We start from the raw sequence: 25109 nt of genomic DNA on the forward strand, positions 1-25109 counted from the left end.
CTTCATTTGAAGTAATGTATGGTTTTAATCCCTTAACTCTTAACATTTATGATTTTAAGCATAAGGATGCACAGGCTAAAGTTGAATATGTGAAAATATTGCATGAGCAAGTGAAGGCTCAAATTGCAAAGAAGAATGAAAGCTATGCCAAGCAAGCCAACAAGAATAGGAAGAAAGTGGTACTTGAACCAGGTGATTGGGTTTAGGTACACATGAGGAAGGAGAGGTTCCCTGAACAAAGGAAGTCTAAACTTCAACCTAAAGGAGACGAGCCTTTCCAAGAACTAGAGAGTATCAGTGACAATGCTTACAATATTGATATTCCAGGTGAGTATGGAGTAAGCTTCTCATTTAATGTTGCTGACTTGACTCCATTTGTTGTAGGAGGCGATTTTGAAGATTTGAGGGCAAATGCTTTCCAAGATGGAGAGAATGATGAGAATCCCAAAGCTGCCAAAATACAGGGTCCTATGACCAGGGGTAGGACCAAACAGTTAGAGGATACCCTCCAACAAATAGTAGCAGCCATACTTGACAAGGCCTAAGTGGAGAAGGACGAAGGCCCAGAGGCACTCCCAAGAATCTTGATTGTTGAAGGCCCAAACTAATTTGAAGGCCCATATCCAATATTTTCTATTTATTGTAATTTTAATTAAATAAATTGGTGGCTGAATCCTATGCCTTTTCAGCTGCACCAATTTCAGTTAAATTAGTAATTTAATGCTACACTATATGTATTCAACTCATTTTGAAGGAAGGGACTTTTGGCATTTTTCAAAAAATACTTGTGTCTTTTGTGAGAGCTTCTCTTTGGGTTCCATGTCGAACCAATTTCGGACTTATCAAGTTTGAACCCTTGTAGCGTCTACCTCTGACTTATCTTCCATCTCTGGAAGTGGCATCATCCGATTCCGTGACATGTACCAAGCGATCCGCTCCTAATAAGGATCACATCACATTGTCACTAGTTTGTGGATTGCCTTGGGTGCTTGTCAACGGTGACTAACCGGGTTGATTTGGTGAGTAACATGCACTAGGATTGCAAATGATCAAACAAAAAAAATAAGAACAACAGACCATGCTCAACAATATGCCTTCCATACTATTTCAGTTGTTAAAGGAATGACCTGTACATAAATAATATGCATACCTAGATTGGGGGGAAGTTAGACTATAGTCTAGCCTGACACCAGAATTATATGGACTATAAGGAAAAAATGAACAAGTCAAAATATGAATAACCTCGGTTTAACACAAAAGAAAAAACAAGAAAATAAAAATTCTCCAATTCTGCTATTGTTTAAAGTCTTAGCAGGAGCATAAATGAAGTTAACTTATAAAAATGCAAAGAAAATACGCAATCCAATAAAGCATCCATCAAAATAGAGAAAGTTAAATAGAGCCTAAGAGGATAAACAAATACAACATCATCAAAAAAATTCAAAATACGTTAAACCATGTAGAGAATATCCCAAAATAGAACACTATACTATCTCCCAAAACAGAACAGTTCTAAACATAATTCCTTGTGCTCACCCCACTAGAGAACCACAAAATATGGGGACAAATTCTAGGAATCCTTATTATTACAAAAACATAAGTTGTACTAGAAGAGATTGGTCGAAGGTGAAAGTAGGAACCCAACTTTGATTGATCAAGTTGTTCCAAAAGTAATTTAGTTTCCAACAAGTTGTCGGGCATCGTTTTCTCCTTGAAGGTACATTTGGAACTTCCCCAACGGAAAAAATAACACACACTTAATGTCTCTTACTGTTTCATTGCTTTCAAAATTCTTATAGCTGGTGAATCATGGCATTAATGCATGGAAGAGAGGTTCACCAAAGAGCACTACAGGAAATGCTTGGAAGAGATTCAAGGAATTAGTGGCAAGCAAAGGTCTACATGCTGTCCAAACTAAGGTCAAGGATATGGATTGGGAGAGCATCTTCCACTTGCATCACCTCCCTGATTCAAACATCTTGGAGATCTCTGATCTCATTTATGAGTACAAGTTACAATAAAACAAAGAATTTATAATAACATTACACAATATTGCATGCGGATGACATGAAGTATTATACAAATACAAGTTAGCACAAAGTCCCAAAAAACAGACACAGAATTTGCACCTTGATCTTGACTTGACAAAAAGGATACAAGAACAAGTCCTTAAGATTGAACATTAATTCTTACAAGCAGCTATGTATATCTCTTTTACAAGATTCTAAGATGAGGTAATGGTACAAGAAGGTGATGAAGGATTTTGGTTTGAGGTTAGAGAAACTAGCAAAACAGTTGCTGGTAGAATCTTGGCCTAGAGAAAGGGTACCTCAAGAAGGCTTTTTATGGATCAAGAGGACCAACTTTTGGCACCAAGGTTGCCAACTACCCTCCATGCCCCAACCCAGAGCTGTTGAAGGGTCTTCGTCCCCACACTGATGCCGGTGGAATTATCCTTCTCTTCCAGGATGACAAAGTCAGTGGACTGCAGCTTCTCAAAGATGGCCAATGGGTTGATGTGCCTCCTACACACCACTCCATTGTTGTTAACATTAATATTGGTGATCAGCTTGAGGTAAATTTATTTCATTAGACTACATTGATAATGTAAAAGTTTTTTATGCTCTCGTTCAATCATAAATTGTCATCTATTAAAAAATTGTTGACTCCTGTAAGTGGACATTTTTACAAACAATTTAGATGCAACAAAATTACTAATATCAAACACTACTTGGTGAAAAAATAGGTTATCACCAATATTGGTAAGTACAAGAGTGTGGTGCACTGTGTGATAGCACAAACAGATGGGACCAGAATGTCTATTGCCTCATTCTCTACGTGTGATAGCACAAACAGATTGAAGTTTTGAAATATTTCTTCAAGTAAACTTCAAAATCCATCCTTGAAAAAATTGGCACCAGACACAAAAGTTCCTACAAACATAGGAGTACAAAGAAAATGTACCTCTATAACGATACGCAAACGACGCACCGAGTAGCGCAACAAGGGAGGCAGGAGAGTGATTGATTAAGTGAGGGAGGAGAGTGATCGAGTGAGAGCACGAGGGAGCTAGGCAGCAGGACATAGTGGTAAACGAAGCTTGAAGCTAAGGTGTACGAGCTAGGGTGTGCGGAAGGGGAAAAAAGTTGGCATAACGACGACGGTTTTATACGTAAAATCGTCTTCATTTTCAATAGACCTAATTATGAGATTGCCACTAAGACACATTCTAAGACAATTTAAAAAATGTCACCGCATCATATTCTAAGACGATTCCACATCATCGTCGTAAAAGAGCACGAATATATTATAATTATATATGTATAATTTAATATATGACAATATTATTCAAAAGGAAATAAATTTAATTAATCTTTTCAAAATTAATATAGATGCGAAGGTAATATTGATTTTTTTAAAACAATGATAGCACTAAGGTAGTATTAAAATTAATCTTTTCTAAAGAGAGTATTCAAAAGTATATTAGACAAATACACCTATTAAAAGAAAAGTGTCTGGTATGGAATTTAATCGAAGTTTTGCTCGAGAGTCTCACCGAGGTGTAAGGTGCTGAACCATATTTAATTTTATTGGTCATATTTTTTTCAAAATAAATAAAATTCACAAATTTAAAAAACATAATGTTATCTTTATAGATAAGTATTTTTTTTTTAATTTTCTTGTTTGTTTTCTTCTTTGAAAATGAAAAGTTAAACAATATATGAACAAAGGTTTTTTGCAGTTGAATTTTAATTGTATGAATCCCAACCATTAAAATAAACTTAAAGGTCCCTTTGATACACGTTGAGGTACAGGAAAAGGAGAACAAGATCAGGAAAATTGTTTGATATTGTATTTAGTTTGATGGACCGTGTATAATATGCCTAATAATACAAAATTTACTATAATACCCTCTCTAATATAATTTATATTGTTATTATTATTGCAATATTACAAAATAATATATAGTATTATACATTTTAGTTTCAATTTCTGCTTCCTAAATGAAAAAAAAAAAAAACTAAAACTGCAATTGTTCTTCCTATTTGGCAAAAAAAAAACTGCAATCCTTGGGAGAAACCCATCTGAGAACCAATTTGAGAAAGAAAAAACTAAAGAACCATGTGATAAAGAAACAGGTTGTTGCAATGAGTTGAATGAGTTATATGCTGCAAATGGGTACGCGGCGGTGCCGAGGCAACAGTGTGTGCGTGGTGACCTTCAAGGTGATCAGGTTGAAACAGAAAGAATGAATTAATATCAAGAATCCCAAGGAGTTTTTTTTTTATGCACCGATTGTTTTTAAACAAGACTGGCAGGAAGAGAGAAAAAGGAAGAGGTGAGGGAGAGAAATGAAAGAGTGCGGAAGCGAGAACTGGGAGAATAAGAGAGAGGGAGAAGAAGAGTGGGTATTTTACTATTTTGATTATTTTATATTTAGAACAAAAAGTTGTGCGGTAATTTTGTGAATAACAAAATATTAAAGTTTTGTTCCGTCCATTTTTATTTCCCTTGTGTGCTGTCGCATGAGTATTTTTTAGAACATTGAAACAATAGAATTTGTGTTGTCCCCGTACTATTATTCTTAGCAAATTAAATGTAAGTTAAAAAATTCTAGATCTTTGATTGAAAGTGTATGACTCTACAAAATATATATATATATATATATATATATATATATATATATATATATATATATATATATTACTATAGATGATTTTATTCCATTCCATTGAAATAAAAAGAGAGTTTATCATTTGATCATTTTAGAATGTATTTTTTTAAAATTAAAAAATTAAGATTTCTAAAATGGTTTTTTAAATTAAAAAATTATCTTGAAATGTTTTATTTAAAAAAAATAAAAAAATTAAAATATATTAAGAATTTTAAGATAATTTTTTTAAAAAATTGTCTTTGAAAAAAAACCCTCTTAAAATATTTTTCTTTTAAAAAAATTAAAATATTTTAAGGATTTTAAGATGATTTTCCATCTTAAAATATTAAAAATTAAAATTACCATAAAATCGTCTTAAAATGTATTTTTTTAATTAAAAATTTCATATACATTTCTTGTAATCGTTCTCTGATTTCTATTTTTAATCACATGTTATTTCAATTAATTTCATATATTCCAAAATAATAATAATAATAATAATAATAATAATAATAATAATGGGAAAAAAATAGATTTTTCCCAACTAATTGCTGCTTGTGCTAAATAAGTGCATGGGATGACTCATCTCCAACAGCGTACGTAATATTCATGTTCACACTATAAAAATGAATATAATATGCCACTTAAACCACTTATAAAAATGTATATAATATGCCGCCTGTACAATAAGCATGACCTCTGCAATACCACCAAAAGTCTCAGCATCAACAACATTCCCATTTGTTCTTCCTTCTCGAACCTTACAAGAGAGATATGAAAAAAAATTCCTTCAAAAAGGGTAAGAATATATAATTGATCTGTGAGAGTTTAATTCTGTTTTGACTTTGTATATAAGAGAGAGTAACAGAATTTTAAAATTCTGTTATAAGTGCTAGCCTAAGAGTCAAGGGTTGTTACTTTATTTTGCTTGTATAAAAAGGCAATCATACATCTTAATAAAGTGTTGTTTTTCATTCTATCATTTTCAGTCTCTAGTGCTATTCTTAGTGTGTGTGCAATTCTGTGCTTAGAAAACAGTGAGTGATACACGAGTGAATGTGTGAGAGAGTGAATTGCATCTCTTGCAATTGAGTGAGGAACAGTGTGTGTTCCAACAATTGGTATCTAGAGCATTGGATTCGATAGAAGGGGCAAGAATCGCTAAAGAAAGGTTCTTGGAGGTGTTCTTGAAGGAGTTCTTTGATGGCTGCAGTATCTGGCTCAATTCCTGCAAATCTACCAGTTCTCACAGGAAAGAACTATGAAAATTGGAAGATTCAGATCAGGGTGGTGATGCGATTCCAAGGAGTTTGGGAGTTCGTAGAAGAAGGTTATATACCTGTGGGAGAGAGAGCAATAGAGGAACAAAAGGCTGCTGATAGAGAAAAAGAAAAGAAAGATTGCAAGGCACTTTTCATTTTGCACCAAAGTGTAGATGCTGCTAACTTTGAAAAGATAGCAATGGCTCAAACCTCCAAAGAAGCATGGGACATTCTGCAGAAATCTCATGATGGAGCAACAAAAACCAAGAAGATCAAGCTGCAAACTCTGAGGAGACAATATGAACTACTACAAATGGAAAAGAATGAATCAGTTGCTGAGTACATCACAAAAGTGCAGACAGTGGTGAATTCAATGAAGGGCTATGGAGAAAAGATAACTGTGCAATCAGTTGTAGAGAAAGTGCTTAGAACCATGCCACCCAAGTTTGACCATATTGTGGTAGCCATCGAGGAATCCAAAAATCTTGAAGAGCTTAGCCTAGAGGAATTGCAGGGATCTTTGGAATCTCATGAACAGAGAATGAATGAAAGGATAAATGAGAAGAAAAGTGAACAAGCCTTGCAAGCACGGTCTAATCCGAAGAAGCATGGTGATAGATGGAAGAAAGAGAAAACTGAAGGGAAGAGCAATAAATGGAGGGGAAATCAGAACAGTGATAAAGACCACAAGAAAGGAGGGGGATCCAATTCCCAAAACTCTTCAAATAGAAAGAAGTTTGACAAAAGAAGTATTCAATACTTTAACTGTCAAAAGTTTGGGCATTTTGCTGATGAGTGTTACAGCAGACCCAATAACAAAAGAGAACCTAAAGGTGATGATGCAAAATTGGCTCAGGAAGAAGATGATGACACTGAACAGGTACTGCTAATGGTAACTACTCAAATTGAAGGGGCAAGTGATAATTGTTGGTACCTAGACACAGGTTGCTCCACTCATATGACAGGAAGAAGAGAGTGGTTTCTCAACCTTGATCAATCTGTGAAGAGCCAAGTCAAATTTGTTGATGATAGAATCTTGACTGCTGAAGGAATTGGGAAGGTCCTTATCAAAACAAAGGATGGAGGTCAGTCTTGCATCACTGATGTACTCTTTGTACCAGGTATGAAAAGTAATATACTCAGCTTAGGTCAATTATTAGAAAAGGGCTTTATAACTAAGCTTGAAAACAAGATGTTGAGAGTGTTTGACAGAAATCACAAGCTCATTTTGAAGTCCCCTCTTTCAAAAAATAGAACATTTAAAATTGAGATTGATGTGATAGAACAAAAGTGTTTTACTACTACAGTAAACAGTGAAGAGTGGTTATGGCATTACAAATTTGGCCATTTAAATTTTAGAGATCTGATTAAGCTAAACTCAAGAGAAATGGTGTTGGGTTTGCCTCAGATCAAGCCTCCTAGTGAAGTATGTGATGGTTGTTTACAGTGTAAGCAATCAAGAAGCACTTTCAAACAAAATGTACCAATCAGGGAAAAAGAGAAACTTGAGGTGATTTACTCTGATGTGTGTGGCCCTATGCAAACTGAATCTCTGGGTGGAAACAGATACTTCATATCCTTTATTGATGAATTGACTAGGAAAGTATGGGTTTACCTAATAAGAAGGAAGAGTGATGTCTTTGAAGTCTTTGAGAAGTTCAAAAATATGGCAGAAAGGCAAAGTGACTCATTAATCAAGATATTGAGAACAGATGGTGGTGGTGAATATGTTTCTACAGAATTTCAAGAATTTTGTGATCAAGAAGGCATAATTCATGAAGTGACTCCTCCCTACACACCTCAACATATTGGAGCTGCAGAAAGAAAAAACAGAACCATAATGAATATGGTAAGGAGCATGTTGAAAGGCAAGAGTCTGCCCAAGTACTTGTGGGGAGAGGCAGTGTCTACAGCTGTCTTCATTTTGAATAGGAGCCCTTCAAAGAGATTGGAAGGAATAACACCTGAAGAAGCTTGGAGTGGTGCTAAACCAAATGTGAGCCATTTCAGAATCTTTGGATCACTTTGTTTTAGGCATATCCCAGATCAGTTAAGAAGGAAGTTAGATGATAAAGGTGAACAAATGATCTTACTCGGATATCACTCAACTGGAGGCTATAAGTTGTTTGATCCGAAGAGTAAGCAGATAATAATCAGTAGGGATGTGGTATTTGATGAATCTAGAAGCTGGAACTGGGAGCAGAATACTGAAATGAAGGGACCTTCAATAATGATAAGGTCAGAAGAGGAAGAAACAAATGAAGGGAATGGTAATACCACTCAAAGAGAAGTGAGACCCTAGAGAAATGCACCCAAACCAGCTAGATTTCAAGGTTTTGAGATGTTGTTTGATGCTGATGTAAGTGCAGATGGGAATCTTGTACATTTTGCTCTGTTTTCTGAAGCAGAACCAATAAACTTTGAAGATGCTATGACTGATCAGAGGTGGGTTGAAGCTATGACAGAAGAACTTAAATCTATTGAGAAAAATCAAGTGTGGGAGCTGGTATCTCAACCAAAATCGAAGAAGCCCATTGATGTGAAGTGGATCTATAAGATTAAGACAAATCCAGAAGGCAAGGTGGTCAAGTATAAAGCTAGACTTGTGGCTAGAGGATTTTTACAGAAAGCTGGGATTGACTACAGAGAGGTGTTTGCACCAGTTGCTAGAATTGAGACTATTAGAACAGTAGTGGCAATTACTAGCCTAAAGAATTGGACAATGCACCAACTAGATGTGAAGTGTGCTTTCTTAAATGGTCCTCTTGATGAGGAGGTCTATGTGACTCAGCCACCTGGATTCTCTATAGCTGGCCAAGAGTCAAAGGTTCTCAGGTTGAGAAAAGCTCTTTATGGACTTAAGCAAGCCCCAAGAGCTTGGAACAAGAAAATTGACAGTTTTATGATGAAAATTGGCTTTGATAAGTGTAGCTGTGAGTTTGGAGTCTATGTAAGATCCAAATCAGTAGGTAATATCATTATTATATGCCTCTATGTGGATGATTTGTTGATCACTGGTGGTAATGAAAGTGAGATAGCAGAACTGAAAAGGGAATTGATGAGTGAGTTTGAAATGACTGATATGGGGGTTCTATCGTATTTCCTTGGACTTGAATTCAAGAAGACTGAGAGAGGTATTTTGATGCACCAGAGCAAGTATGCAACAGAAATATTGAAGAGATTCAACATGGTTGAATGTAATTCAGCAGCAACACCAACAGAGGCAGGTCTTGTACTTGAAAAGGAGGGCAAGGAAGACAAAGTCGATGCAACTGAGTTCAAACAGATTGTTGGTTCTCTCAGGTACTTGTGTCATTCAAGACCTGATTTGGAATTTGCTGTTGGACTGGTAAGTAGATATACGGAAGGACCCATAATTCCTCATCTCCTAGCTGCCAAGAGGATTCTAAGGTTCATAAAAGGGACCATCAATGCCGGAATTTTATTTCCAAATAAAGACAATAGCAACTCAGAGGAATTGATGGGATATACTGATGCAGATTGGGGAGGAGACAGAGATGACAGAAAGAGTACTACAGGTTACATATTAATGTATGGTGCAGCACCAATATCATGGTGTTCTAAGAAGCAATCCATAGTGGCTCTATCAACATGTGAAGCTGAGTATGTTGTAGCTGCAATGAGTGCTTGTCAAGCTGTCTGGTTGGGCACATTACTATAGGAATTAAAAATCAAGGAGAGTGATGGAGTGAAGCTTTTTGTGGATAATAAGTCAGCTATAAGCCTGTCAAAGAATCCAACCTCTCATGGTAGAAGCAAACACATAGAAACAAGGTTTCACTATCTTAGGGATCAAGTGAACAAAGAGAAATTGAAAGTGGAGTACTGCTGCACATTTGATCAACTTGCTGATATTTTAACCAAACCCCTCAAAGGGGAGAGGTTTAAAATGTTAAGGGACAGAATTAGCTTGATGGACTTAGGAGATCAGAATTAAGGGAGGGTGTGAGAGTTTAATTTTGTTTTGACTTTGTATATAAGAGAGAGTAACAGAATTTTAAAATTCTGTTATAAGTGCTAGCCTAAGAGTGAAGGGTTGTTACTTTGTTTTGCTTGTATAAAAGGGCAATCATACATCTTAATAAAGTGTTGTTTTTCATTCTATCATTTTCAGTCTCTAGTGCTATTCTTAGTGTGTGTGCAATTCTGTGCTTAGAAAACAGTGAGTGATACACGAGTGAATGTGTGAGAGAGTGAATTGCATCTCTTGCAATTGAGTGAGGAACAGTGTGTGTTCCAACATGATCAACATATTCAAATGTACCCCTAAATTTTTAACACCATATCCAGCAAAATTATACCGTCAATTGACGCCAAAATCCAGTATTTTTAAATCTGTTCCAAACTGGTAAATCACTGTCCTGCAGAAATTCCTGAAAGATTGTAGCATATTTGCAAGCAATAGTTGAAACGTTTGGGCAGTCCACTGCTTGACTTTTTGGTAGCGGAGGTTCCTGACATGGTATTAGAGACTCTTGACCAAGTTCAGGATAGAGAGTTTGACACATTCTATCTCTATTATTCAAAATAAATAAATAAAAGATAAATTTTAGCCCAAGGTAAGGTGCCCCAGCCTTTGCTTAAAGCCCAAAAAGCTCTTATCGCATGTTAGACATTATATTCAATTATTTATATTATTCATAAGCTTTCACCTAACAGCTCAAGCTTTGGGGGAGAAATGGTTCTTGACAATGCTTTTACCCAAGAACTAGAAAAGTTATGCTATGAAAATGTTTTTACCTGTACTTAATGTTCCCCAAATTGATATCTTCAACTGGTTCAAATCCATCAGTGGAAAGTGAGTGGCGTTTTACCTCTAGCATTAAGGAAGTTGTAATAAGCCAAATCCCGTGGCCAATTTACCAATTTCAAGTTCTTTGCACCTGCAAGAGTGAGAATAATTAGTTTGATAATGATGACGTTTCACTATAAAATGAAAGCAACATTATTCATAAATATTACTCACCGAAATATAATATTATATATACTAAGGGTGGTTCATTTGTTGATGACAGATTACCAAGAGGGGAAGTAGTGAAAAGTGCATCTTGTTTTTCTACTATATATGGCTATGATATTTGGACATTCAATTTTTTCTAATATCTTATAAGAAGCAATCGAAATAGCCCCTCCCAAAGGGGGAGCAAACAGTTTGCCACTTGACCGTGACAATCTTTCTAACATTGCTACCCTCGACCACTCAAAATTTCGAATGCAATTGTCTATCTGTTTTAGAACAAGTTAATAAGAAACATTTGGTAAAAAAAATACTAAGATCGAATAATGTATTACATATATTTATCAATAGTGAAGGGATGTAATTTATATATAAAACTATATGATATGAGAGTATAATTTGAGAAAGAGAAAGGAGTATAAATTTCTTTAACAATGAAATCTAACAAGAACCAATCTTACATGATAAATGATTATTTTGATTCCAAATGTCTAAGTTGCCGAAAAAGTTCCAATAATAATATTTACTGTTTAATGATAAATTAATTTCTAAATTTTATTTTTTTATGTTAAATTATTTTTTTAATATTTATGACATTAATGACAAAATAATCCAAAGAAACAATAAAAGAAATTATTTTGTCACTAAATCAGAATTTTTGTTAAATAAAAAACTAAATTATCACTAATTTAAAGATTTAGAACTAAAATACTCCCTAATCTTATTCTTACACAGTTGGATCTTACACGTTTATTTACGACCTAAACGACTTTTCTGAGTGTCTAGATCTCAAGTCAACCTGGTTCTGGACTGTCATCAAAACCTCTCTAACTGTCTACAGAAATGACACAAATTTGGGATAGAGAGATGTTAAATTTCATACAGCAATCACAATGTATAAGCTTACTCTTAACACAATTTTTGCCAACTATTTATTATCACTTTGTTAGGACAAATTCACAAGTGGATAGCAATGTTATTAAAAAGCGACCACGGCGAAATAGCATCGCGAAATTTCGAAAAAACGCCACCAAAATAGTGGTGGCGTTGCGGGTTGCATATGGCGACGTCATGGCGGTCATGGCGGAATCGTGTTAATGACGAAATAATGGGTTTTTTTTAAAACGTGCGCGACAAGGGTTGGGCTGACCCGACCCAACCCTACCCGAGTTTCTCTTGCAAAAGGAAACTCGAAGCGCGAGAACAAAGCCACGAACAGAACAACACAACAATCTTCAGCGGCGCGACCAACAGCAGCCTCCAGCGCACGAACGGCGGCGATGGTGACGCACACAACACCCGCACACAACATTCTCGAGTGTGACGACGGCAGCAGGCCAGCAGCACGACGCACGCGAGAGACATGACGCATGACGCACGTTGCATGTGAGAGACTCGAGCAAGACGCACGCGAGAGAGAGGACGCAGACGACCGAGCGACATCGACTCTAATGTGTTTTTTTGTTGTTTTTTTTCTGTTTGACACTCGTTTTTGATGTCTGGAGCTTTTTTTTTCCTTTTTCTATTTGACACCCTTTTTATTTTTGACACCCGTTTTTTTTTTTTTTTCTGTTTGACATATGTTTTTATTTTTTCTATTTAGTCCTCTTCTAAATGGCTAAACCATCATCCAATGCTGCTACTGCAACTGCAACAAGGAAAAATAAGACAGACCCTGGCTAGAAATATTGTCATCCACTGGTGGAAGGGGATACAAACACAATTGTTTGTAATTTCTGTGGAAAAATCACAAAGGGAGGAATAACCATACCCAAAGAACGCTTGATTGAGAAGTCGGGGAATGTTGCAGCTTGCAAGAAAACTCCACCAAATGCAGTCGAAGAGCTGAAGGAATATATGGTTAACAAAAAAAGTGGAACCACTTACAATAGTTCTGGCAGTGGTAATATGGCAAATATAAGATATTTTGAATTTGGTGAACCAATTGGATGTGATGGAAGTGAAGATGAGTTTGCAGACTCTTGTAATGCTACTGCAAAGACAAAGTGTGGGACTAAAAAGGGAGCAATGGACAAATTTTGTAAGAATCCAAAAAATGCAATTAATCGGAGAAAAATGGAGATGTTGAGGCAAATGAACATAAGAGAGTCAATGGATAAGAATGAAGTATTGAAGGTGCATCAATATATTGCTCGCTTTTGGTACCAAGCAGGTTTGTCATTCAATCTCATTAAATTGAAAAGCTTTGAGAATATGGTTGTAGTCATTGGCCAATATGGGCCATATTTGCCCATTCCTAGCTATTATGACATCAGAGTTCCACTCTTGAAAAAGGAAGTTGAATATACTAAAAATTTGATGAAAGGCCACAGAGCAATGGGTCAAGTATGGTTGTACTATTATGTTCGATGCATGGACTGATCGAAAACAAAGATGCATCATTAATTTTTTTATTAACTCTCAAGCTGGTACCATGTTTTTGAAGTTTGTTGATGGCTTTGATTTTGTAAAGACAGGTGAAAAGCTTTTTGAGTTGCTTGATGCCATTGTGGAGGAAGTTGGAGAAGAGAATGTTGTTCAAGTTGTAACTGATAATGGGAGCAACTATGTTTTAGCGGGTAAGTTGTTGGAGGAGAAAAGGAAACATACTTATTGGACTCATTGTGTAGCTCATTGTATTGATTTGATGCTTGAAGATATTGAGAAGCTTCCCTTGATAAGGAAGACAATTAGAAGGGAAATTAATCAATTTGGGTTTATCTATGCCCATTCTAGTACCTTAAGCTTGTTAAAAAATTTTACAAACAAGAGGGAATTGGTGAGACATGCTATTACTAGATTTGCCACTTCTTATCTAACCTTGGAAAGGCTCCACAAAGAGAAAGCCAATATTAGAAAGATGTTTACTTCTAATGAATGGACCTTAAACAAGTTATCTAAGGAACCTAAGGGGAAAGAAGCTGCAAAGGTAGTGCTCATGCCTTCTTTTTGGAATAGTGTGATTTACACTCTTAAAGTCATGGCTCCACTTGTCAAAGTGCTTCGTCTTGTGGATGGTGAAAGGAAACCAGTCATGGACTATTTTTATGAAGCAATGGACAAGGCAAAAGAAACCATTATCAAGTCTTTCAATAACAATGAAAGCAAGTACAAAGATGTGTTTGCAATCATTGATAAAAGATGGAATTGTCAGCTTCATAGGCCATTGCATGCAGCTGCCCACTTCCTAAATCCAAAGTTCTTTTATGACAACATTGATTTGGATTTTGATTTTGAGGTCACCAATGGTTTGTTTGATTGCATTAAGAAGTTGGTTCCACAATTTGATGTGCAACAAAAAATTCTAACTGAGTTGCATCTTTACAAGATTGGTGCTAAACACTTTGGTTCTGACTTTACAATGGCTCAAAGGAAAATCCATTCTCCTAGTAAGAAACTTTTACCAAATGACAAATACAAATACTATACTATTTTTTTTATGTATTAATGTTATAATCCAGAATTCCAAGTTATGCTCTTGGTTGGTATTGCAGCATATTGGTGGCGAATGTTTGGGTCACAAACTCCAAATTTGCAGAAGCTAGCTATTAAAATTTTGAGTTTGACTTGCAGTGCTTTAGGATGTGAAAGAAATTAGAGTGTATTTGAGCAAGTAATTCTGACAAAACTCTAATTATACTTTTTAATTTTTATTTAATTTTGATGGTCACGTTTTATTTGGAGTATATTTGAGATTGAGATCAACATTTATTTGTTATGTTGTAGATTCATTCCAAAAAAAATAGGCTTGAGCACAAGAGGTTGCATGATTTGGTGTTTGTCAAATTCAACCAACAATTGAAGCAAAGATATAATGCAAGAGATGAAATTGATCCAATTTCTCTTAATGATATTGATGTGTGCAATGAATGGCTCGTGGGAGAGATGGATGAAGATGATGATAATGATGCTGGAAATGATTTGGTATTTGAAGATGATGATGCACTAAATAGGGCAAGTGTGTATGAGGCATCGGGGGTTGGAGAGTGTAGGATGTATACTAGGCGGAAAAAAATGGAAAGAAATCAACCAACAAGTGTTGCTGCTGCTGCCCAAACTTCTAAAAAACGGGCAATCATTGTTGGATCTTCATCAAGGAAGCAAAATGCAATCCAAGAAAATGATGAGGATCTAGATTTTGAGAAGGATATTGAACTTGAATCTGAAGAAGAAGAAATCATGGTCAATTTTGAGGCGTATGATGGAGAAGAGGGAGAGGGAGATGATGCTCCATTATCTTATGATAACAACGAAGATGATTATGTTGGGATTGGAGAAGATGATTAGAGCCTCAACCTTTACTTTGCACTTTGCATCATGCTTTTATCCTTTTCTTATTTTGAACTCTTGAATGAGTTTATTTGGTGTTGGTACTTGGTTATTGTATGAACTCATGAAACTTTTTTAGTTTATTTGAATGCAATCCATTGTTTTTTAATTTTTTATTTATATTTATATGTATATATTTTTTTTTGTCCGCCATGACGTCCGTCATTTTCCGTTATGCCATCCACCATATTTTTATGGCGGATTTTTTACTTTCCGCCATGACCCGCCATCCACCATTAACAACATTGGTGGATAGAGAGATGTTAGATGAAAGTAATACCATAAGATGCTAAAAACATTAATACCTTGACCTCTTCTACATTGGGTTATGTTGTATGCATTGCTTCCTAAAGCGAACACATAATCATGTCTTTAGTACAATAGATGATCGACAACACAATATATTACATTCAATATTTCTTTTTTGAATTTATTTGGGACGGATAACTAAGGAAATTATAATTGTTACATTACTTCAAATTTCGTAATGTCACATCCTTAATTGATTTTGCTATGTGATCTACTCAAATTCCTAGTAATTTTTTCAATGAAGTTTTCTAAGAAAGCAATGGTATGTTGAGAACTAAGAGTAGCACATTGCATCATCTATGTCAAAGAAGGACGGCATGGTTTATATCAATTAGTTATGACTTGGAAACATTATTCGGCCATTTAATAGTTTGTTCAATTAGACCACTCATTTTGATGTGATGATGAGACCATGCTTCTACCCTACAATATACCTTCATTCTCGAATGACACATTCTCTATGTTGCTTACTCAGATAACTGTAGGTATCATCAACTAGAACACCCTGTTATCCAACACACGCATGAAAAAGTTCCCTTTTCCTAGTTATTGTCCAACAAAAATAGAGGCTGAAACGATTTGATTTTTATAAATACAATGTATGTATTATTCATAATTTTGTAGATTTCTTGTGGATGACGGTATTAGTCACTATAAATATAAGGAATGGTATGGTCTAAAAGCAAGATACGTTTGGAGGAAACTAGAATAAAATAACCAAAACTATACCTGCTTCATCTTTCCATGCAGGGGAATCAAGGAGAATCCTTTCAAAACAGAAAGACAAGGAAGGACAGCTTCCCAATAATCAATGCAAGCACAAGTCATGAAATATCTGCATTAGAGTCAAAATGATGTTTTGGGTATGATAAAATACTCTTCTACTGCATAAATCACATCATTAATTATCAATGTGTATCTCACATTATAATTTTTTTTCGAGAGATTCTTAAATATTAATAAGGATATGTACTAGCTATGATGGCTTCTTATCTGCCTCGCATTCCAAGTACTGCAAACTCAAAAGGATAAGGAGATTAATATAAGCAAAGGATAAACATAAATTGTATTATGCATCTATTAGTAGTACATGAAACTTACTATATGGATTCTAGTAAGAATGTAAGACAAAGAACCACTATTTAGTTACATCTAATCCTATAGCATTCTAGCATGCCTCATAAGTTTTACCTCAATGTGAAGTCCTAAAGGTGTTCTGGAAGATTCTGGTTGTTTTGATGATGCAGGACCATCTTTTGAATTTTTTCTGCTCGAACTTCAACCCTCACAGGGTTCCTCAATCCTGCCTTAGCAAGCTCTTCAATAGCCTCAGTTTGAGTAGTAGAGAACATACCAGTTTGGTGGACCAAAATCAAAATTAGGTTCTCCATCAACCATAAAGGCAGGCCTCTGGATGCTAGCATAATCTTCATCACTACTATCATCTTCTTCACTGCACTCTTTCGCAACTGAGCACCCATCCTCACTCATAAGATTATGACTACAAGAAGGGTCAACAGGAGTCCCTTTTTAACTATCCCTATTTTCACAACACACTGCACTGAAAGCAATTGCAAAACTTTCAACACTAGCAATGTCAATTTGCTAACAATTTAAGGCTTGAAGAGGAAATAATATATAATTTAGTATCTATAATTGCAAAAGCAAGAGTGATATGGTAAAGCATGTCCTTTTCATTGAACCACAATGTAGACAAGAAATTGAAGTTCTTATTGATTATTGAAAAAACAACAATGTAATTCTCAGCATACAAAGTAAAAGATGAAATAAAAAGCAAAGCATCATCATTATTTGAATGACCAAAGTAATCTTTCAAATCTACAATGAAGCCTACTGTACAAGGCTTTTCCTATACAATGATTTTACACAAGTAACCATGCAACTAAAGTCAGTGCCTAATTACAACAATCAGAACATAGTCAACTAATGTTGTATATTAGACATGTTCAAGGTCCCTTTTGCTCATTCTTCAATGCACAAACACATTCATATATCTCCATCTTCCGTTAGTAGCAACCACACCTATCCATCACAGAAATTGAAAACATCAAATTGACACAATATGACCTAGCAACTGGGGGACAATTGGACTAAAAAAAGTAGAAAAATCAGAGCAATAAAGATTTAGACAGCTTCTTCAGAAAGAAATATTTATTACTTTGCAGAGAAAAGCATTTTACAACGACGAATGTAAAGTGATGAAGGTAGGTACAAGCAAAGAAACACCATCACAAAGAACAAGAGTTACAATAACAAGGAAAAAAGAAGAGGAAGATTCGATTTCTTGGTTAAGAAAGAAATACTTAGTGAGGATTGGTTTGTCATGGGGGGTTAGGGGAGTGGAGGCTAAAGTGTCATACTCCATGGCCACGGTGCTTTGAAAGGCAGTGTGAATTGCTTTCCAGAACTTGCCTAAGGAAAATGAAGAAGCTTGCGCCGTCACCATTTTCTCACCGCCCAGCCCAGATTCTAGCTCCACCAACAGTCGGCTCTTCTTCATATCTAGTTCCGCAGAACCAAGAATAGGGTGTTCTCATGAATTTGAAACATCAATCATCGGTACACTAAACACTTTTTTTGCATAACTTGCATTGTTCAAAGAAATAATAAGAGTACGCAAGAACTTGGTGAGGCTTGGGATGAGAAGAGGAGTGACATAGAATCTCGGCAAGAGGAACAAAAAAAGCTAGGGTTTTGCAGGAACCGGTGGCAGGGTTGATGATGACGTCCTTGAAGCTGTAGAGCAAAGGAATGGTGGCGGCTTGGACAGGGGTGCAGAAGTCGAAGCCAGAGTGTGATAGGGCTTAGAGAAAAACGCGTGTTGGTTAATGCTTTGTTGGGGAACTCCGATTCCATGGCTGCGCGCCGAATGCGGGTGCGGGAGAGGAAGAGGAGGCCAAGGAGAAGGAGGGTGCAGAGGAAGAAGAAGCGAAGGAGAAAGAGAGAAGGGATGGAGATCAAGGAGGACACGACGGGATGTAATGTTTGTGGATAAGAGGACAGCAAGAGTGAGCTAAGAATTTAAAAGGGGAAGCCGTGACAATTTTATAATTAAAGGGAAAAAAATTAGGATGGTACATAAAATTTTCTTAGTTTTCTTTTCCTCCAATTACAAAATTTTCACGCGTCACATTGATAGTTTTTTATTGTCGCTTTAGAATATGTGTTCTAAAAATTAAATTTTTTAATAGTGCCTCTAAGTCATGCCTATATTTTCAGTATCCTTATCATCTCTCTTTTAATTCTGCTCATTGTTCATCTTTGCATCTACATGCAACTTAATTTGTTCTCTTTGCGCGTCAAATATACATACTACACCCCATCCATCATGTGTTTTAACTTTGATATTTGTGATTTACAATGTTCCGAAATTCTTGATATGTTATATATATACTGACTACACCTCATCCATCATAAGTGCTATTAGGTATTTGTAGTTCTATAAACAAAATTAAAATTTCACTTGCATCAGTCTTTAATGTATACTTAGATTTGTGTGTGTTCTTTAGTATAAACTTAAATTTGTGTATATGTTATTCTTCTAGTATTTTGGTTTTTAATTTTAAATGTGTGTCATTCCTTAATTAGGTATTTATAATATTGTTCAATAATGAAAATTAATATTTTACTAGCGCGAACCTTTAGTATTGACTTAAATTTGTGTGTGATGATACAAAAATCAATCTCGATCATATATAGATTGTTGTACAGTTAAGATTTATTATTCTTAGTTCTTTCTTGATAAACTGCACCTGTTAAAAGGAAAATAAGTGAGGGGAGATTTTGTGTTTTGCTCTAGACTTTAAAAAATCTTTTATTTTTTATTTGCTTTTCTATTTTTTTTCCCTTGATCAGAATTTAGGAGGAGACTCAAAATGAAAAGCTCTCAAAGACAGTTTGTCAAAGAAGGATCACCATTTGACAAGGGAGAAAAAAAGGTAGCATCTGCGAAAGAAGAACCAAAACCTTGGAAGAAAGTCCGAATAATATACACTGATCTTGATGCTTCGAAGTGAAATATCTAATGGTCCCAACCGACGTGTCTTAGAGGTAATGATTCCAAACTCTACACTCTACCCCCATAAAGGAAAACACACCTTATCCAGTATATATAAAGGTGTTAGACATAGAAAGTGAAGGAAATATGTAGCTAAGATTTCAGACCAAGGAAGAGTTTGACACACAAATGGTTCTACAAAAATATTTTCTCAAGCCTTTCTCAAAAGTAGAGGATATTAACTTATCTATTGTATATTTTTCTTTAGATTAAATAGGTGATTTAGTTCCTGACTTTGTACCCCTTTTGCATATTAGTCCCTAACTTAATGTTAAATTTAAAATAGTCCTTATCTTTGCATAAGTGTTGCAAAATAGTCCTTCCATTAAATTTTAAAGTAACGTTGTTAGTGAGGTCAATTTTAGTGCCACGTGGACTATCCAACATGGCACTAAAGGATGATGTGGCATGGCACGTGGACGTGCATCTTAAACGATGTCACGTCATTTGATGATAACAAAATGAGTAAATAGGCAATTTAGTCCCTGACATTGTACCCATTTTGCATATTAGTCCATATCTTTGCATAAGTGTTGCAAAATAGTCCCTATCTTTGCATAAGTGTTACAAAATATGTTAGATCAAGTGGCCTCGGAATAATTAAGAAGGGAGGGTTGAATTAATTATTAATGTGTCTTGACTAATTAAGAAAGTAAAGAACAGAAATAATAACTTAACCAAAAGTAAAAGCGACAATTAAAAGTACACAGCGGAAATTAAAGAGTGTAGGGAAGAAGAAGACAAACACAAGATTTATACTGGTTCGGCCACAAACCGTGCCTACATCCAGTCCCCAAGCAACCTGCGGTTCTTGATATTTCTTTCAACCTTGTAAAATCCTTTACAAGCCAAAGATCCACAAGGGATGTACCCTCCCTTGTTCTCTTTGAAAAACCAAGTGGATGTACCCTCCACTTGAACTGATCCACAAGAGATGTACCCTATCTTGTTCTCAGTATAACAATCCCCAAGTAGATGTACCCTTTACTTGTACCACAAAGGATGTACCTTCCAATGTGTTGGGACAAAGAATTCTCAGGCAGTTAGTCCTTTGAAATCTTTTGCTTAAGGGGAAGGGAAAAATCAAAAGAATTCTCAGGCGGTTAGTCCTTTGAATCTTTTGTAAGGGAGAAGAGAGACACAAAAGAATTCAGGCGGTTAGTCCTTCATTTTTTTGGCAAAGGGAGAAGAGAATGAAAAAGATGAATAGCACAAGTTTTTGAACAAAGAACTTTTCTTGGAAGAGAAAGTGTTGATCAATAACTTTTTGAAAGATGAAGAGAAATGAATTAGAAAGTTTTGTAGAAAAGCGTTGAAAGATATGAAAGAAGATATTAAGAGATGTTGAAAGATTGATTCAAGGATGTTGAAAGAAGATGATGTAAAAGATAGATGATTCAAAGATGATTGATAATTATTGAAACTCGTGCCATGGTCACATATGTATAATCTCTTGATGACTAAAGTCAAAGCTTGTGACTCTTGGCAATTTCTTTAAAACTAGTCATTTAAAAAAGTTGTGACTTTTGAAAGAATCTTCAGAAACAAGTCACTTGAAGAATTGTGACTTTTGGAAATGTATTTTCGAAATCAGACACCAGTAATCAATTACCATGAAGGTGTAATCCATTACACATCAATAGATGTGACTCTTCATTTTGAATTTTGAAAATTAAAACATTTAGAAGCTCTGATAATCGATTACACAAGTTTAAAATGATTTGAAAATGTTTAAACACAAGTTGTAACTCTTGAAATTTGAAATCTTAACGTTTTAAAACACTGGTAATCGATTACTACCTTCTGGTAATTGATTACCAGAGAGTAAAACTCTTTGGTAATGATTTTGTGAAAACTTCTTGTGCTACTAAATGTTTTTGAAAAACTTTTTTAGTACTTATCTTGATTGAGTCTTCCCTTGTTTCTTGAATCTTGAGTCTTGAATCTTGATCTTTATTATTCTTGAAACTTGATTCTTGAATCTTGAATCTTGATTCTTGAAACTTTATTCTTGAATCTTTGGATTTTGCTTGACTCTTTATTCTTTGGCATCATCAAAATAACCTTGGAAGACATAGCTTCCACAAAATAGTCCTTAAGTTAAATTTTAAAGTAATGCTGCTAGTGAGGTCAATTTTAGTGTCATGTCATTTGATGATGATAGAATGAGTGGCTTCTTCAAAATCTGATGGTTCTGAACCAATTGAGGCACATATAAGAAAAGGAAGCCACACACACTTGCACAAATAAAAAGAATCATAAATCCACTGCAACAACCTTATCTCCTGGCAAATGTCCGTTTGAGGCCCAGGGGATTCTTCATTCAATTTCGAGCATTTTGACATATTATGGGCCTCAAACGGACATTCCTATCAAAAGTTATACCCGTTTCAAGTTAAAAAAAATTTCCGTAAAAAAACATTTCGCCATTACGAATGGCGGGACTCGCCACGTGGATCGTGTCTCACCATCTCCACTAGCAAGTTCTCCTAGCTACTACCACGTGTCCAACTCGCCAACTCCATTGGCGATTTCCCTCCAAAAATAGACCCCCTCTGGAAAAAGTTTCAAAACAGACCCCTTTTGGGAATAAGTTTCTAAAAGGAACCCGCTTTGGTCAATTTGCCCCCCCCCCCCTAACTTTTCTGTTACTGTTATAGTTGCACCCACTCCATGTCTCCATGTCAAACAAAGTTAACTCTCTTAAGTTTAAGAGTCATATGAAAGGCACATGATTTTCAAGTAAACATTTTTTTCCCAAAAAACCTTCATCACATTCATTGTATTTGCTGAGATGTTGGAAGATTTGATGGACATGGAGCCTAAAACCCAGAACACAAATTTAAAACAATCAAAATAAAAACTCCAAATAAAAAAAAAATCCAATTGGATTGTTCATCTGATTTTAATCAAAATCCAATCACAAAAAGAAAAGTCAAAATACTTGTATTTATGATATGCAACATATTACATCTGCATACGCAAGGATCAAATGAAATTTGTTACTTCTCACACCCCTTGAAGACCAAATTGCACAAAATGAGGATAGGAACAATCTCAACAATAATTACATGTTCTTCAAATATAGAATGAATCTCATAAAATTACAAAAATGAAAAGAGTTAGGAATAATAATATCTCTTATCAATTGAAATCTTAATATCCCAGTTAAATTGAGTGTTGCATTCTCGCTTATGTTGGAACAAGGTTTATATATATATATATATATATATATATATATATATATATATATATATATATATATATATATATATATATATATATATATATATATATATATATATATATATATATATCATATATATATATATATCATCAAGATTCACTGACGACCTTAAGCATTTCCTCCGTGCCACCAATGTAGGACCCCTTTATGAACACTATCAGAGGCACCATCGCCTCCCTTTACTTCCCCCTTAATAAAGCCCTTAGTTTCTCTAAAGTCGCTATCCATGGACATGTCACACTTACAAATCAACAAGCACCCCCAAAAGCCTTGAAGATTGTGTGAATAGCATTACATGTCTTGAACATCCTCTTCATGCCCCTCAACAATGTCTTTTGTGGCAGTTGGAAGTGAACTTGACATACGACATCAGGAACCATGACATTCACGTGCGCGGCGCAGCGTTGTTGCCCTAGAAGAAACTCTTCTTCATGGACAATGACATTCTTTGGTTCGAGTTGGAAATGTCTTGAGGGTTAAGTTAGAGGGTATTTTTGGTTTCACACAAAAAAGATAGGACGATTTGGTCATTCAACATTAAATTAGAACTGTTATTTAACATTGTTAAGAGAAAGGGTGGCAAAGTAATGTAAAAAAAAAAGAAGAGGATACATGTGTAATTAGAATAAACCTCATGAGGTGTCAGGGTTATTTGCTATTTTCTAAATTATAAAATCAACAATAATCTTATCCTTTTTAAAAAAGATATTTTATCTAATAAAGGTTATATTTTATTAATGTTAGTTATTATACAATTATTTTTACCTCTTTTACTCTTTTTCTAAACTATAAAGTCAATCTTACTTTTTAAGAAATTTTATTTTTAAATATTATATTTTATCAAATTTTAGCTATTATACAATCGATTTTATCTCTAGCTGGATCAATTTTTGGCCCCCTTGTCATCTAAGTCTGGGATGCCCTTACATATGAGCTATCTAAGTATATTTAGCCATTAATAATACCGGTACATTTTATCAGAGACTTGTTGAGTTGGGTTGTTAAAGACTTGTTGTTTATATAGAAAGAAGCGAAGGGAAAGTGTTGAGTGTGGAGTTTTGCTCATGAGTTTGTGTGCCTGGATATGTGTCATGCAATTTTGTGGAGCCACATCTGAATTCCTCTTAACAATTCAACAAAATGTTGGAGAGAGGGTGTATTAATATTCAGTATATATGCGTATTGTTTGGGTGGGGACATTAACAAAGGGAATTTTGTCTTGGATAGTTTGGTCATATAAAGTGTAAGGCTAGGGGTAAAATGATGCTAGTGGATTGGCCTTCAACGTTTGGCTTGCCAATCACTTAGCTTGGAATATTTATTGCACTTCTAGTCAATCAATCATCTTTACTTAATATATAATTTTTATTTTTTTAGTGAATATACTACTATAAAATTAATATTTTACAATGTCTATTCTAAGACGGTTGGTTTGAAACCGTCTTAGAATAGAATACAGTGGCAAACTTGTAAATAAAAGATAAAAACAATGACGGTGGTATAAAAAGTGTCTTTAGATGCAAATGTTCAAAGACGTGATGCAAGCTCCATTGGAGCTTGTAGGCCTAGGATCTTCTTCATCAATGGATTCCTTTGCTTCTTGGAAGATAAATGGCAGCGGAATGGAGAAGGAAGAGAGAGATGAGACGCCACTTCAAGAAGAAGATGAGTCTAGAAGAAGCTCACCACCATAGGAGGCCATGGATAAGAGCTTAGAGGAAGAAGGAGATGAATGAAGGGAGAGGGAGAGAAGAGCACGAAATTTTGTGCTCAAAAGGAGCTCTGAAATCTGAAGTTAATATTCAAATGATCAAAGTTGAAAAAAATGCACACACATGACCTCTATTTATAGCCTAAGTGTCACACAAAATAGGAGGGAAATTCAAATTTCACTTGAATTTGAAATTGAATTTGTGGAGCCAAACTTTGGAGCCAAAATTTCACTAATTATGATTAGTGAATTTTAGTTATGGTTCAGCCCACTAATCCAAGATCAATTCCAAGATTCTCCACTAAGTGTGCTTAGGTGTCATGAGGCATGAAAAGCATGAAGGACATGCACAAAGTGTGACTATATGATGTGGCAATGGGGTGTAGTAAGCAAATGCTCACCTCCCCCTCTAAAGTTTAATTGGATTGGGCTTCTACCAATTCAATTAAATTTATTTCCAACCTCACACATCAAATATCCACTTAGTGCATGCGAAATTACAAAACTACCCCTAATACAAAAACTAGTCTAGGTGCCCTAA

At 35.2% G+C, this 25109-nt stretch overlaps 1 protein-coding gene and 1 pseudogene across 1 annotated transcript; both read left to right on the plus strand.

Moving 5' to 3' along the window:
* Positions 1–212: 212 nt before the first annotated feature.
* On the plus strand, positions 213–2869 carry LOC100776056 (1-aminocyclopropane-1-carboxylate oxidase-like; annotated as a pseudogene).
* A 9639-nt stretch (positions 2870–12508) lies between these two features.
* LOC100777121 (uncharacterized) lies at positions 12509–15181 on the plus strand. The gene is made up of 5 exons (XM_014776986.1): positions 12509–12544; positions 12650–13240; positions 13341–13473; positions 13552–14283; positions 14829–15181. Exons 1-5 carry the CDS (start codon positions 12509–12511, stop codon positions 15179–15181), a joined length of 1845 nt encoding a protein of 614 aa, XP_014632472.1.
* Positions 15182–25109: the final 9928 nt, after the last annotated feature.

The sequence above is a fragment of the Glycine max genome, chromosome 6 (genome assembly GCF_000004515.6).
Source record: "Glycine max cultivar Williams 82 chromosome 6, Glycine_max_v4.0, whole genome shotgun sequence".
Classification (NCBI taxonomy): domain Eukaryota; kingdom Viridiplantae; phylum Streptophyta; class Magnoliopsida; order Fabales; family Fabaceae; genus Glycine; species Glycine max.

What these genes read in the sequence shown, in the direction of transcription:
- LOC100777121 (XM_014776986.1), top strand. Translation starts at nt 12,509, where the DNA reads ATGGCTAAACCATCATCCAATGCTGCTACTGCAACT. An exon ending in GCCACAGAGCAATGGGTCAA is followed by an intron (nt 13,241 to 13,340) that starts GTATGGTTGTAC and finishes ATGTTTTTGAAG; the next exon opens with TTTGTTGATGGCTTTGATTT. An exon ending in GAGCAACTATGTTTTAGCGG is followed by an intron (nt 13,474 to 13,551) that starts GTAAGTTGTTGG and finishes TGATGCTTGAAG; the next exon opens with ATATTGAGAAGCTTCCCTTG.